General features: G+C 31.8%; 1 protein-coding gene across 6 annotated transcripts in view; it reads right to left on the bottom strand.

Moving 5' to 3' along the window:
• Positions 1 to 303: 303 nt before the first annotated feature.
• Positions 304 to 16,662, bottom strand: part of LOC106473980 (syntaxin-16-like) — a 41,717-nt gene continuing 25,358 nt past the window's right edge. For all 6 annotated transcript variants that reach the window (XM_022402359.1, XM_022402364.1, XM_022402360.1 and 3 more), the window contains 2 exons: positions 11,117 to 11,260; positions 304 to 4,460 (listed from right to left, as the gene is read on the bottom strand). In XM_022402359.1, the coding sequence (XP_022258067.1) occupies positions 4,275 to 4,460; positions 11,117 to 11,260 (330 nt within the window). In that variant the 3' untranslated portion in view covers positions 304 to 4,274. The remainder of the gene's footprint in view (positions 4,461 to 11,116; positions 11,261 to 16,662) is intronic.

Below are 16,662 nucleotides of genomic sequence, written 5' to 3'. Positions count from 1 at the left end.
CACCTAATGTTTTAGATAACAGTTTCCTCTTTTGCACCTATAATCTTTTTTTTTAGTGCTTTCTTCCAGAATTAAGCTTCTTTACAGTATCACCAATTCAAAATATGTTAGCACATTTTTATAACAACAACTAATCTTCTTTCAACACTGAAACACCATGTCATGTAAAATCTAAATAATTAATTAGACATCACTACACTCTGGGATATTATCCATAACAATACACTAAACTGACAACATAATTAATATTTTATATTACAAATAAAAAAATCACTCCCAATAAATTGTCATTACAACCACGACACCAAGTCAAACATGATTTTATTCTGCAAAAAATCCAAACATTCCAAGAACAATACAATTATTTCAAAGAGATAAACAAATACTTGTAATTTTTTGGAAGTTTCTAAAGACCACATTTCTAAGCTGTTGGACAAGTTCTTTTTATTTATTCATAACGAATGTTATTTTCCATATTTGACAAAAAGTGCATGATCTTGAATAGTGTAATATTGCTAAAACCTGTATTGCCTACACAACTCAGATATTCTTATTCACATTTGTATATTACTTAAGATTTCACAACACAAATTCTTACTTTATATTTATTATGCAAAAATTATGCACAAAAATGGAATGTTGATGCAAGTGGCCACTGTAGTGACATTATCTTCATTAAATATTTAAATTTTAAGTTATTCACAAATAATACAGTTACTATTTACAAGGCTGGCTTCTGTAATTGTTAGCCTAAATTACTTATGCTGTACTGACTTAACATTATCTTTTTTAAATATTCATATTTTATGTTATTCACAAATAATACATTTATTATTTACAAGGCCAGCTTCTGTAATTATCAGTCTAAATTACTTATTACTAAACCTTTTTTCATTTTACAATATGGTGCTTTTATAAGAGCATTTATCTATAAAATAAAAGACCTGTTTGGGAAACACATCAACTTTTGACATATGTCAAGGTTTGTGTTTAAAACTCGTAACATTCTAAAGACACTACAGACCAAATGTACAGGATCTGCAAAAACATTATGTATACACACATACACAAACACACATTCAAGTCACCTTGTATACACGATTACAATGTTTTGTAAACATTATGTATTTGAACACTTCATAGTCTAAACAATATAAATACCTTTCTACATATAAACACAAAAACTTTCAGGATATAATTACCAAGTTAACAATTAGATTAAGAAAAAAAAAATTAAATGGCTCTCAATAACTCAGATTGAAAAGTTGATGCTGTTATATAATGTTAAATCAAATTTTCTAATTTTACACTGGATTTTATTAACTTAAGAATTAAAAACTAAACTTTTTGTTCATTTTAAAAGCTCAATTTTTTTAACACTCACTTGAAGTTCACTTTCCTTCATTAATCTGAAAACATTAATTCCATTACATCAACAACAATTTACTCTGATGAAATATAAAACAACAAAAACTGGACTAAATGATAGATACGAAAAATTTATTTTTTTCAATCACCACATTGCTATTTAATCATCTAATGTATATAGCTACAGAATGTTCATTATACCTCCTATTTATCACAACAAGAAAATTCAGTATGAATGGCTTGTATTTTTAAAAACTGATATTTCCTTCAACAACACTGTGCTAGCACTCTGTTGAGATTTAGCACTTGAACATTGTCAACCCATAACTTACAGCAAGTAACTGGAATTGCACATTTAAATTTGTTAAGCCACAATAACTGACAGCATATCTTGGACTTGAATATTTAGATGTGTTGACTCATAATAATGGCAGCATGTCTCTCGGAACAACTTTAGCCCATTTATTTGACTTTAATAAATCTTTATTGGTGAGATATAAACTTATTACATGTTTTCCTTTAACCAGGTACTATTTTGTTAACATGTAATTTTTTGTTTATTTACAACAGCATACATGTAATTGGCAATGTATTACTACAGAGTCATAATAAACAACTGTACAACAGACTTAATAGAAGTAGGAAATAACATGTTTCACAGAGACTGCTGGTACAAAAGCATCATTTTATTATTAATCTAATTTAAAATAAAGCCACCAGGTTAATTTAAATTTACATTTAGAAGATACTATTAGTATTTACACATTCTTTAATTGCTTGGTTTCTGTTTTACAAATACATCACAGAGAGATTAATTTTAAATCAATGTAGTAATCACTATGTTCACTTTAATCCCTGATTTTAAGATCAAAGAACGTGAGAGAAAAATAATGTTTGTAAGCAAGAGCCACTAACGTTAAACCAGCATTTTTATGAGCTATGGACAACTTCTTTTATACAATTGTTGAATTATTGATTTATTTGCCATTTCTTACCACAAAAACCTGAAGACACAATGTACATCATAGAGAAAGCAATTATTGATGAACAGATTGTTCATTGTAATATATGTTAGAAACACTGAACATCTTGTGCATGCTGAATACAGCTATTACAATTTTATTTATCAAATTGTCTTATTAATAGTTTAACTAATCCATAAGAAACATACATAATTCAGGAAAAACAGTTTACTAATCTCATACATAAGGATAAAACTAAATGTGTTTGAAAGCAGAAACTATGCTGGCAGCATTTGAACTATAAATAATTAGAAATAATTTTAAATCATCAGTGATAACATAAACCACGGTTTAATGGGACCATAATCACCATTATGATCTCTATAACATAGCAACTATATAGATATGCATGTTATGGTGTCAAATAAAGCAGGGTTTGTTTGGTTTTGAGGTATAAATTCAAACAAATTGCTTACATTCCACTACTATATGAAGCCTTCTCTATTTAGTTGCTTCACTTTTCCAGGAAGCACTGATGAGCCATGAATTTAACAAAACTAGTCTGCTGCAGTGGGAGTAGTGAATAAAAGAATAGATTAGGCCTCAACATCATCTATTCTTCACTGAAATTCATATTTTGATGGGGAAAAGAAATTAATAAATATATATATAAAGCAAATTTTCCTAGAACAATCAGTTTTACATTAAGATCCATTCAGCAAGAGTACAATATTGTCAGGACAATCACTAACATTTACTATTATGATTAGATTATAGGACATTTTGCAACCATTTAAAAAAAAAATTTAAGCTAATCACTCGAGGGTTAAAGCCAAGATAATTCTCAGTTCTTTCTTTAAATATTCAACATACATCTTTGGGTCTTACAAGTTTAAGAATATTTTTAATACGTTTAAGAGGATGACTATTAAGAACTTGAAATTGCCCAATTACTCATTAATTGCTGTAATTAAATATAAGTTTAAGTAGAAGTTTTGTAATCATAATCTAGCGTGTCAAAAAAATTAAACTTTTACCCTGCTCAATTCAAGTTGTCATGGAAGTCAAACAATTTGAAGCTTTTTTTTTTATTATTAAACTTTAATGCATCACAGTTGGCTTTATGGAAATGTACTGGAATTATCTTACTGAAAAATCTTGGTGTTCTTCTTCATGCCTGGCCACAAATAGCAGTACGACAGATAAATGTGTTAACACTTAACTGGTGAGAAGTCTTAATCGAGTTTATGGCTTTAGAAAACACAGTACTTATTAAAAAAAAAAAAAAAAAATCTAATCTTGCTTTGAGATTGTAACTGTTATAGTTTCTAAAATCCTCATCTCTTTAGTTGCTTCCTACATGCTTTAACAAAAAATATTTTTGTTTTCACTATGATGAAAAGAACAATATTGGAATAATTTCTATAACTAAGGCATAAATATATGAAAAAGACTTGCATTACCTAACTGTGTGCCCATACATCATATTTTACACTACAGGAGACTAACTTATTTTTCATTATCGTTAAATATATATAAGAGCCTAATCATGCCAAGTCAGTCAGCCTCTCAGCTACTGTAACTAGTTCCGCTGACAAAGTAAGCAATTCAGTAAAATATCACCTTCAATTTACTCCAAACATAATGAGAAGTTTTTACTGTCACACATTTGAAGGTAATGATATTAACCACCCTTGTTTGGTATTCTTTATCATTCTTAAGCATATTCTACGACGGATAAACATCATTTTGAATACAATGATATTCAGACAAACAATTTTTGTAGAACAAAAAAAATATATGTTACATGGAAGCTCTCATTTTACATCAAACACTTTACATATGGAGCTACAAATGCAGGAACTACCTGTCTATGAAGTCTTTATGTGTACAGTTGTCTCAGGCTGAGATTCAGAAACGTATTAGTATGTCTGCAAGACAATCCTAATGAGACTTTAAAGCAACAAGAAGTATTATCAAAAAAACTGTTGTTGCTGCTAAAATCAATATACATAGCATTTTATGGTTTTTACGTTGATAGTTCTCAGCTTTCTGTAATTTTTGTAGGCCTTGGTGAACTTGGGTTTGGACATGCTCCAGGTTGTAGTCAATTCTATCCAGAATGGTTCCCTGTTGTAAAAATACTGACCTCAGCTTGTTTCATACAAAGTTCATTAAATGACCATTATGTTGTCACTCATCATTTCAGTCTAAAACAAAGGATATCTCCCCCCCATCCAAAAATGAACTATTTCAAAGTCTTACAATACACAACAAATGCTTTAAATTTAGAAATATAATTAATGGGACAACAAAAGAAATTAATAAATATATAATACATCGTCATTTACATTACTGGCTACAGTTTTTTTAACACACTTAGTAACAGCATTGCTTTTTTTGTAACATTTATATTAATATAAATACACTAGCTGTTGTAATAAGAAATAGTTCAAACTGACAATCAAAATGAGCACCTTGTGGGTGAGACATAATGCAATATATGAAAAATTATACTTCCAAAGATTTCAACTGCTCTGAAAATAAATGAAAATCAAATAATAAATACTCCTTGTTCACTTCAGTGTCTGAAAATAAGATCCCAATTAAAAACAATTACAATAAACTGGCGGCAGAATACAAAAAATTACTCCTAAATAGCTTCAAAGGGGTCCTCATGTTAGAACCATGCACCCACGAAGGACAACTGGTGTGGGTCATGAGAACGTCATTTGTCTGTTGTTATGTTGGGTAAGTTCCTGAAGATTCAAAATCTGACAAAATATTGATGTATATATTACACTAATCAACAATACTTCCTATAATTATATGCTTAAACAGAGATATGACTCATGAAGAATAGTTTGTAGCTTCATAGCTCATCTTCAAATTGTGATGTTTTCATTATATGTTTATGCAGGTATGAATGCTGGTGCCCATGATGACTACTAACCTGGACTGGTACATCCCATCTTCAAATACCTGATATACTAAACTGAGACGATGGAGACTTGTACTCTTACCATCCATTAAAAGATGTGATAATACAAAAGAACGGCAGAAATGTTTACTTCGCCAAACTGCCGAACCTAGTGTTCATAATAGTCTGGGAAAGTAAGTCCTCCAGAGGATAAAAAAAGTGATAAAAGAAAGTTTAGAATGCAGAGACTTGAAAACTCTAAACATCATTGGCTGTCTGAAATTGCTGAAAATAAGAGTGATAAATTCTCACAACATGACTCAAAGTGAATATTCAGAGAGAAGGGCAAACATCACCACTACAATCTACTTTAGTATCTAGTATCATCATTAAACCACAACCACATCATAAAGTGTATGTGGAGAAGAATAGCAATGTAGAACTTTGTATATAACGTTATGTTTTCTCAGTTTGGAACACATCTTTACAGACTTTTGGCCTACAGTAAAGGCACTGGAATCAGAAATGCTTCTCACAATATATAATATTGCTTGTGTATCTCCTTCAAACAGCAACTGTGCTAGTGTAAATAATGGATGAGCAACGGGAACAGTCACAGACAGCCTTTAATTATTTGTGCACACTTCTCACTGTAGATGTGTTGTATGAAGAAGTTAACAATGAAATAAGTGAAAGTAACCAAGTACAAATGCTGATGGTGTACGATTGAATTATTTATGTTGTATCAAAGTGTAAAAAATCCACAGCAAAATACATCTAGAAATCAAGTAGCTCCAACAGAAATCAAACTGGCTCTACTAAGTATGAACAGTCAGGGACAGAAGAGGCTGACTGATTTTTTTTCAGTTTTTGTACCAAAGAGGTTGGTTTCCATGACAAACTATAAAACGTCAAACCAGTACATATATCAAAACAAGCATCATCAATTGAAAACTATTAAAGACAAACCAAAGCCTCTTCCAAAGATACTGACCATGATATCAGCTTCATCACTTACTAGAACACGAGTTACCATGTATTCCCTTTCTTTGGCTGACAATTTTAGATACATCAAGTCTGCTGATAAGGAAACAATTGGGCACAACCTAGAGGAGGGTGTGTGAAGTGATACTCCAATCTACTGACATTTCAACATGCACAGCACTGAACAAACAAGCACGGGCTCGGTCCATCAGATCAACCTCATAATCATTTTGTGCTTGTTATAATTTTCATTCTATAACTTTTAAATTAGTAAGTGTATGTTAACAAAATTTGGGAGATTATCAGTTAACATTATAATGCTTTCATATGCAAAATATAAATTATTTTATTAATTCTTAAGGTTTGTTAAGCAATGTTTTTCTCCTACCTTTTTTTTCTCTTCTTTTCACATGTTTCCTATCCAACATGCAAAGTAATTTTCATTTTAAGATTAAAAATATATTTATGTATCAGAACATTTACAAATTTCACATGCAAAATCTATATAATGTCCAGATAGTTATCAAACATTTCACAAAGAAAACTTTATATTTTATCTGTTGTTTTCACTAACGAATCTCAATGGGTTTGATAGATTTGACCGATCTCGTAACCAACATAAAAAATTAGGAAATACACTGTATTCAATAAGATATAGTTGACCCTGTCTTTGCTGTGTTTTAGTAGACTAGTATTAAATACAATACAGTAACATTTCAACTATTATACATTATATACATATATAGATTATTAATATTTAGAAATAACTTATTAAACTTAATTTTCTTGAAACACAGAAGCAAACAGTTATCTCTTCTAGTTATCCCCTTTCTCTGCCTGACAATTTTAGATACATCAAGTCTGCTGATAAGGAAACAATTGGGCACAACCTAGAGGAGGGTGTGTGAAGTGACACTCCCATCTACTGACATTTCAACATGCACAGCACTGAACAAACAAGCACGGGCTGAAAGGTCAATACAATAAAAATAATTTGTAGTCATTCTAGAATGAAAAAAGCATAATTTATATTTATTTCCTAATTTTTTATGTTGGTTATGAGATTGGTCAAATCTATTGAACCCGTAGAGATTCATTAGTGAAAATAACAGATAAAATAAAGTTTTTCTTATGAAATGTTTGATAATTATCTGGACATTATAAAGATTTCACATATGAAATTTGAAAATTTTCCGATGCATAAAAATGTTTTTAATCTTAAAATAAAAATATGCAATTATTTTGTTTTAGTGCATAACATACCCAATACAGTTCAAAGAAATAAACCTGCATTCCACGCAATCTCAACACGTGACTCTTTGAACCAGTTTTTTTGGCATTTACAAAAAATAGTAGATTGGATGTGAAATTTAGTAATGTAGATGATGGAGAGCGTTAACCATTAGCTAATCATTTGTGTGTGAGGTAGTTACATAATTTTTATCCCAGTATCTACTACCTAGAAGTTTTAAGGGCTGATAACAAATATTTATTAAATGTTTTTTACAAAAAAATACATTTAGAAAATGTTCCTGAACTGTTCAGAACTCCTGGAAACCTTGGGAAGTTTTGACCTAATTGCAGACACCTTATCGAAAGCAAAAAAAAATTGTATTTCATCTGTACTTATCAACTTCCCAGACTGTTCTACAAATGAAAGACAGATACGGAAAATCTCCTTCCAAGAGAATATGCACTCAGGCAGCTTATCAAGAGGGCTCACTTTCAATCACTATTCTGGTAATCAGACAAAAATAGAACCAGATCTACCACCATCAGTTGATAATGGCAACTTTCTGCCACTACTTTTCATGAAGAATTCATTGTAAAAAAAAAATTAATGACACTCCCAACGTGGGTGTAAAAATCATGCAATTGATGTCACTCCTAGCAACTACAATGTACAGCTAAATGTGTGGAACATATCACATATAGCAAACATTCTCACTGCATTATAAAACAATGTAACTGGTGACTCATCAGAACAAGCAAAAACTTAAATAGAAAATTATGAGATATTATTTGACAATAAATATTCCTCTTTCAAATCTGGTACCATTTAATAAATATTTGTTATCAGCCCTTAAAACTTCTAGGTAGTAGGTACTGGGATAAAAATTATGTGACTACCTCACACACAAATGATTAGCCAGTGGTTAATGCTCTCCATCATCTACATTACCACAAAAATGATGTGTTTATATAGTGACAAAATATCATAATTTTTTTCTAACGGTAATTATTTTCAATTATGCTAAATAATTTTTATCTTTTGGGTGCATTTTATTACTACTTTAAACATTAGATACTACAAAAGTAATGAAGAAAGGCATAAAAAAGTTTATCTAGTAAATAATGATGATAAACTGACAAACTCTAATTACAGATTTCAATTTTTTTCTGACAATCATATTTTGGTTATAACTGGATCATGAATATCTTGCTTTGGTAGCACCACAGTAGAGAACAGGACAAACAATTCAAAAAACAAATAACCACGCAACTTTATGATCCTTTACACTACCAGATGATTGAAGTTTCATTTTCAAAGATTGTATACTTTTACAGATATAACATGGAAAATAATTTACAATTAACACCTGAAGAGATGTTTTAATCAGGTTATCACTTTATAAACTATGTCATTTCAAACTACTTAAAGACCCAACCAATGTACCTATATGGTTATTAATTTTGTCTATCATGCCTCCTAATTGATAGGAACTAAGTTTTTCCAACAAGCTCTTTTTTCTTTTAGATTTTTATATAATACTCATCACATACAAACACATGAAGTCAATCTTCAATCATAAAGCAACCATCCCTTAAATAATTTTTCAACTTGTGAAGGCCACAAATTTATCTTTCAAGAAAACAACTTATTGGTCCATCTATCTGAAACAATTACTGTAATTCACACATTACAGAATCTGAACATATGAATGTCCTTTTTATATATATATGTATGGCATCTCTTAATAGTTGGAATTTGAGCTTTTATGGCTTCATAAAAGTGAATGGTACACCGAGTTTTGTGACAAGTTCACTTTCATTTTTAACATCATTATAACTATAAGTTAATGGATTAAGTACCTCACATTATGATACATCCTTATTTACTGTTGGAATATCAAGTTAACCCTTTTACAATGGGCATCCTTTGTTGCACATGTCACAAGGTTTTTAGTGACTTGCATTAAAAATGTAATTAAACTACTTTTTGCTTATGTTAAATCAATTAATATAGTATAAAATCATAGCTAATGATCCATATTTTAATAGTACATAAGTTTTGAGCTCTTGATTTTACAAGTTAAAATTTAACAAAATCCTGAATTTCCCCTAGTGTGGGAAATGACATTTTTTCTTTAGGCATCCCCTCTTCTGTAATTTATTACCCACCTCTCCAAATCGTCATCACTCAAACAAAACAATTATTATAGCCTTCAATCTTGTTTGGTTACAGAGCCATCAAATAGAAAATCAGATCCCTCTTGCCACACCCACCTGTCACATACTCTCTTTCAAGATTTGTTAACAGTTATCTCTTACATTTAATATTATATTATTTATAACCAATAGGGAGCAAATGTTTTCCTCTATCAAATGACCTGTTATATTACGTTGTGTTTGGAAGACAAAATTGTCAATTTCTGTTTTAGTACAAGTTTCATTCCCATGGGAATGCAACAGCTCTTGTTGTATAGTTAGAAAGCTAGAAAAATTGTGATAGTTATTATGGGATATTGTCTGCTTTTTGCATGCTATTATTCTATGTTCTTTGGTGCATTATTTAACTAAATAAAAATTATTTAGTGCATTACTACCATTAGTATAAAAAAAAAAGTAGGGTTAAGTGTCATTGACAGTCTAAAGCAAAAAAAAAGAAAAAAGAAAGAAGACCCTGTAGGTACTTTATTTCTTGTTTTTCATGTTTATTCTTTATTTATTATTATAAAAGTAACTACAATGCAAAAACAGGAATTTTGTTTGGTTAGTTAAAGCTAGATTAGGCAAAATAAATTAATAATAATAAAATACTAAAACATTATCATGAGGTACGCACATGAGCAGCTTGAAGTAGCTCATGGGTAATGTATTTTGACAGCGTAATGCGAGCTCCATGTTCCCCAAGTAATTTACAACTTATAATGGCATAAATAGTAGTTAGACACAGTTCAAAGAGCAATAAAACAATAAAATTTAAGTATAAATAGATGTATACTGTTACAAGTTTAAAGATACTTAGGATAAACGAATGTAGTTTCATGTTACAATTTGAAGTGATTCTAGAAAGAAAAAAAAAGAGTAAGTTATATATATTTTTGATTTTTTTTGGTGGTTACAATATTGGCTAAATTGACCGACCTTGTATAGAATTCGGGTAGACAAAATACCAGGTAAAATAAAAAGTTTTATTGAAAATTAGTGTTTGTAAAATATTTAGGGGCTTAGAGATTATGCAAATGAAATTTGAGATTTTTGAGATGTAAAAAGTTTCTTTAATCTTAACATGAAAATCACTTTGCACTCGAACTAGTAAAAAAAAGAAGACTCGATATATTCACGGACAAATATTTTTTAAGTTTATTAAAAATACTTCACTAAAAAGTCAGATTCTATATATGTGAAAGTCTTGAAATGTTTACTGAAAGTCTGCCAAATTTTGTAAAGATATACATACTATATTAAAAGTTAGTAGTATCAAAACTATAATGACTTTAAAAGAGTACAAAGCTAGAGAGAGTTAATACATTAAAAAAATTACCTACTGACAGATTATTGCTCCTAAGACTGAGTATGTTGCATGGATAAAGATCAAAGTTAAAAATAATAATTAATATTTACTGATTTTAAATTCTACATATCATCTACTATATACCTGATCCGTGATTATTGTTGCCAAGTCTTTAAATATCTCATTCAGCTCAGCTATTGATCGAACTACACGAGCTATTTCCCTTTCACGCTGTTCTACCATGCAGGTGTTATCATCTATCTGAAGCAGCTGCTCTTGGGAAAATTTCTATAGACAAAAAAACATTTTAACCAATAAATATGCACACTTATACCAGATATTATTTGAAAGACAACTATATTTATTTTTTCATTCTATTTCATGAATTTGTGATTTTATGAGACAATCCTATAGACATGACAATTCACATTTAACCGTCTGTAGGCCTAACTCATAAAAATTACAAATGCTTGACAAAATATATTTTTGCATTTTAAACAGTCATTTAAATGGTAACAAAAAACATTTAATCATATACACCTAACAGGATAGCTTAACTCTTTCTGCACGGGTACCCTTTACTGCACATGACACAAGGTTTTAGTGTCTTACATTTAAAATTTTCATAAACTACTTTTTGTTTATGTTATACAAATTAGAATAACATAAAATCTTAGCTAATAATCCATATTTTAATAGTATACAAGTTTTAAGTTCTTTAATTCTACAAGGCAATATTTAAAAAAGTCCTGAATTTCCACTAGTGTAGCACACTTGACACATTTTGTCTGAGCATGTCATCATCCCTATTTTATCCACCACCTCTCGAAAAAGTACGAAATAGCCTTTTATAGCCTTCAATTTTGTTTGGTTACAGAGCTGTTGAATAGGAAATCAGACCCCACTTGTCATATTCTCTCTTTCACAATTTGTTGATAGTTCTCTCTTACATTTCATTATATATTATCTATAACCAATAGAAATTATAGGTTTTCATCTATCAAGTGACATATTGTATAATGTTGTATTCTGAACAGAATATTGTCAATTTCACTCAGTACAAGATTTCTTCCAGTGTGCCCCAGCATACACACTAGAAATGAATCCCATTTCATATCACTGGGCTTCTTTAAAGCTACTATACAAACTCTTATGCGGAAACTTAAAAAACAATTCTGATTTTATTTGCAACAGTGCTAAAATGACAAGTATTCAAATTGAGTATCTTTATTTGAATATACTTTGACTGCACTTTCATAATGCTGTTCAATTTTTTTCACTTCCCATATTCTATTTCTAATTTTTAGACAATCCCTGCATTCCATTTGTATTATAGTATAGTTTTCAAAAAGGTGTGGGATTAGCAGCCCATTGTAGATCTGTTACCCTTTCTTGTCAACCAGCCTAGCATGGCTGGTGGTCAAGCACTCAACTTGTAACTTGTTGGTTAAATTCCTGTCACCAGACATGCTCCCCCTCTCTGCTGTATCGACATTATAATGTGATGGTTAATCTTGCCGTTCATTGGTAAATAGTAGTCCAAGATTTGGATTGGTTGGTCAAGCTTACCAAGTAAGTATTGAACCCCCGCACAATATCCGATTCATTTGGAGGTCTTCATCAATTTGTTTGCTGAAACATGGAGCTTGTTACTACTGAAACTTTCATATCTCCTTCTCTCTCCACAAAAAAGCTTTTGTCTCTTATGGAGACTAACCTCTCTCAAGTCCCTTATCCCTCTGGGATACACCAACTTGCACCCCCTTTAGTGTATGATGTCCAGAGGTCCACTGATCTTTGTTGTTTCTCTCCCTCCAACTCATCACTTACTTTTGTGGTGGCTTAACCATTTCTACAAGACCCTGGATATTCCCCCTTATTCCACCTTGCCCATACTTTCATCTTTTTTTCATTGCCTCTCTGCTCAAGGGATGCAATTCTGGACACCTTCACTGTTTCCAGTGTTTGGTCTCCAGAAGAGTGGTCTCTCCACATCAACATTCTGAAGATGTTGACAGTTCAACGAGCCGGCCACCATCTTCTGTGAAATCTGTCTGGACATACGTCAAGATTCATTCAGGCAACTGTTATTTCTTGTATCAATCTACATGGAGGTATTTGCTCTTAAGGCCTTTGCTTTCTTGTTCTAGAGCTCCTTTTTTGGGCCCACAACTATTACATCCAACATTTAGTGGCAGATCTGCTGTATTGCCTGGACCAGATCTTTTTGACAGAATGGTCCTTATATCCTCTGGTGTTTCAGGGGATTTGTTCCCACTTTGGAGAGTCCTCTATCGATGCCTTTGCAACTGCCCTTAATACCAGTCTTTCATTCTTTTAGTCACCAGTTCCAGACTCTGCAACCCTAGGCGATAGCAGTGTGCTCACTGAGTCGGTATTGGTCTGTTCTCCTTCTGTATGTTTATCTTCCTCTTTGACCTCTTCCTAAAGTGCTGTCTCTTAATTTGCAGCATTCCTCAGTGAGTTATTCTCATTACCCCCACTTTTTCACTTCTTAATAATCCAGGAGCCACTAAATCTTCTATCTTAGACATTCTCTTATGTAAACCTCTGAATTCCATATTTTACCACAATGTGCCACACTTTCATCTTCATAGATTCCTTTTGTCCAGTCCCTTGCAAAATGAGCAGGATTTTCTGCAGAGTACTTCATTTTCTTGCTCACCTTTGTTGGCTATCCACCTGTATAGTTTATTGATGCTGGTTCATCTACCACTCCCTCCAGGCCATACAACCCTTCCTCATCTCACTTCCTTTTTTACTTTTGTTTTTGAGACAGGTCTATCCATTTCTGTGGTCACTGGTACAGAATGGCTTTGTCAACAGCCTTCCATCTTTTTCTGGCCATTCTCCTTTTTTTCTCTGGTTCTTACAGATCTATTCAGGGCCTTTCTAATCATTTGTTTTCTTTGATCAATTCTTCTTCCAAAATGGAACATTTGTTTAAATTTTAGGGCTGCCACAAGTCCTCCATTCAAACATTTAGCCACCTGTTACCTGTATCATCTTCCTCTTAAGATGTACTTTCTTTTCTCACATGCAGAAGACATCACTCTGATATTTTTGCCTTTGGTACGGATATGTTTGAGTGAGGTAACACTGTACAGCACACACAGAACAAAGAAGATGATTGGGGTCTGAACAATCATACACAGAAGAGGGTGATTGGAGAAACATCCAATCACCACTCCCAGGCAGCATAAGTCTTGGAAAGGGAATATTGGTCTGAAAATAAATAAAATCAACCTGTCTCTGTGTTGGAGGTTTAGAAGCAATCAAAATCATATCTTCCTGCCATAAGATTCCTCTACTTTTTGAGGTTTTTCTCTTTCCACATTGACAAAATGGATTGATCAACTTACCTGGCATGTCTGTTTCTCCATGGGAGATGATACCTTTCATCTTTCTAATGTCACCTTCCATAAAATTCATCATTTCATGGCTTTTTGTGCCTCTGGTCATTGACATCCAGTGGATGAAATTATTTAGGCAGGTAGATGGATGACTCTCCATTTTCCCAGAGGCTCTAAGGAGAGGAGTAGTTCACAATAATAATAGTAATTGAAAAATGAGAGAGACACACACAGAAACTCACCAAGTGGCAAGTGTTGCCTCACAGAGAATATTTCTCTATTCCAAAATCCATATCGAGCATGGGATAACAAAGTCTTAACTCTTTCAACATGGGCTTGGTCCTAGGACTGACCCCGTAGCCATTTTGTGCTTGTTATAGTTTTCATGCTATAACTTTTAAATCAGTAAGCACAAGTTAACGAAATTTGGCAGATTATCAGTAAACATTACAATGCTTTCATACTCAAAATATCACATTTTTTATTAAATCTTAAGGTTTGTAAAGCAATGTTTTTCTCATGCCTTTTTTCTTTTCACTTGTTGCCTATCCAACGTGCAAAGAAATTTTCATTTTAAGATTAAAAATGCTTTTGTGCATCAGAAATATTTCGAATTTCACATGTGAAATCTTTATAATGTCCAGATAGTTATCAAATCGCCCCTGAACCTGCATATTCTTTTAATTATTTACATAAATATTTCTCACATACTGTATGGATTGACTTAGTGGAAGATTCACTCTATGCATTTTCCCTTTCTGTTGTTACACTCTCAGAAAGAAGCTAATCTTTTTAATTTCTGTCTTGACACTTGGGATTCTAGCTACTTGTTCTGTGAAAAAGTAAGTAGCATGGCCTGAAGTTAATAAGTTGTTTACCTACAAATGTATTTCTTAGAGATACTCTCATATCCACAGAACCAACCACTCTACCTTCCCCTTTCTGGTGTGTGTATATTTGTTTTCTCAAGAATAAACTTTTGGTTTACTAAGAGTGCTCAAGGGGAGTATTGTTAATTGCATAATATGCTATTACCGTATACAATATCGTGTAGAAGTGGGAATTCTTACAATGTCTTGAAATATGTGCAAACACTTTTTGATAATAGGTATGGAGCTAGCTAATTGTTTTGTGGAGAGGTGAGTATCTATCTAAAACATATATTCAGGTAAGGAAGATATTAACTCTGTAAAGACAACACAATTTTTAAAGCTGTAACACAAATAGAGCTGGGCAGATTAATTAATTAATCAAAATTGGTGTTTCTGATTATTACTGTTTTCAGTTACTTCCAACAAAATTATGATTAAATCAATTGTCATGAAAATGATTAACTAATCAAAGTTAGTGTCTAATTATTACTATTATGTTTGTTTGTTGTATGCAAAAAGTTAAATAATGGACTTTTTGTGCTCTGCATGCTTTCCCTATCACAAGTAATACTATATGTTTCTGTAACCAGCTGCTTTCCACAGCCCCAGTAATGTGTTTATGATTCTCCATTCAAATGCTTTCCATAATTCCAGTAACAGCTTTAGCATAATCATCTTACAGAGATACACAGTTATTTACTTGTAATACCCATTACAAAGCTTATTCTACATTGTAATAATACCATTGAGAAAAGGATATTTTGTTATCATGGAAGAAACTTGATTACAAGTAACAAACATACAATGTTTCGACAAGCTTAGGTCATCATCAGGTACTTCATGATGACAAAAGCTTCTCAAAACATTACATTTGTTACTTATAATAAAGATTTTTTCATTACCCATTCAAACCATCTCCAAACTTTATTGTTCAGATTATGTAATAGTTGTACCAGTAATTGACACTACTGTAAGATATTGGTAAAAATAAATAAAAGAATGTTATTTGACTACTTAATAATAAATATGACAGTCTTAAATATCTGGCAAAGTTCAGTTCTGCACTTGCAGGTTTCTTACATGTAGATGGAAGAACACACTTTGTTCTCTCTTACTTTAATGTTCTGTGGTAAGATGGGCTCAGTTGTGAACAAGAAGTTGTTGCTATGTGTTATAGTTAGTATATGTTCTGTGGTAAGATGGGCTCAGTTGTGAACAAGAAGTTGTTGCTATGTGTTATTGTGAGTATATGTTCTGTGGTAAGATGGGCTCAGTTGTGACCAAGAAGCTCTTGCTACATGTTGTTGTGGAGTATATGCTCTGTGGTAAGATGGGCTCAGTTGTGAACAAGAAGTTGTTGCTATGTGTTATTGTGAGTATATGTTCTGTGGTAAGATGGGCTCAGTTGTGAACAAGAAGTTGTTGCTATGTGTTATTGTGAGTA

Source organism: Limulus polyphemus, unplaced genomic scaffold (genome assembly GCF_000517525.1).
Source record: "Limulus polyphemus unplaced genomic scaffold, Limulus_polyphemus-2.1.2 Scaffold6697, whole genome shotgun sequence".
Taxonomy (NCBI): Eukaryota; Metazoa; Arthropoda; class Merostomata; order Xiphosura; family Limulidae; genus Limulus; species Limulus polyphemus.
The sequence above is the reverse complement of the archived record's forward strand: the minus strand, read 5'-3'. Positions and strand labels throughout refer to the sequence as shown.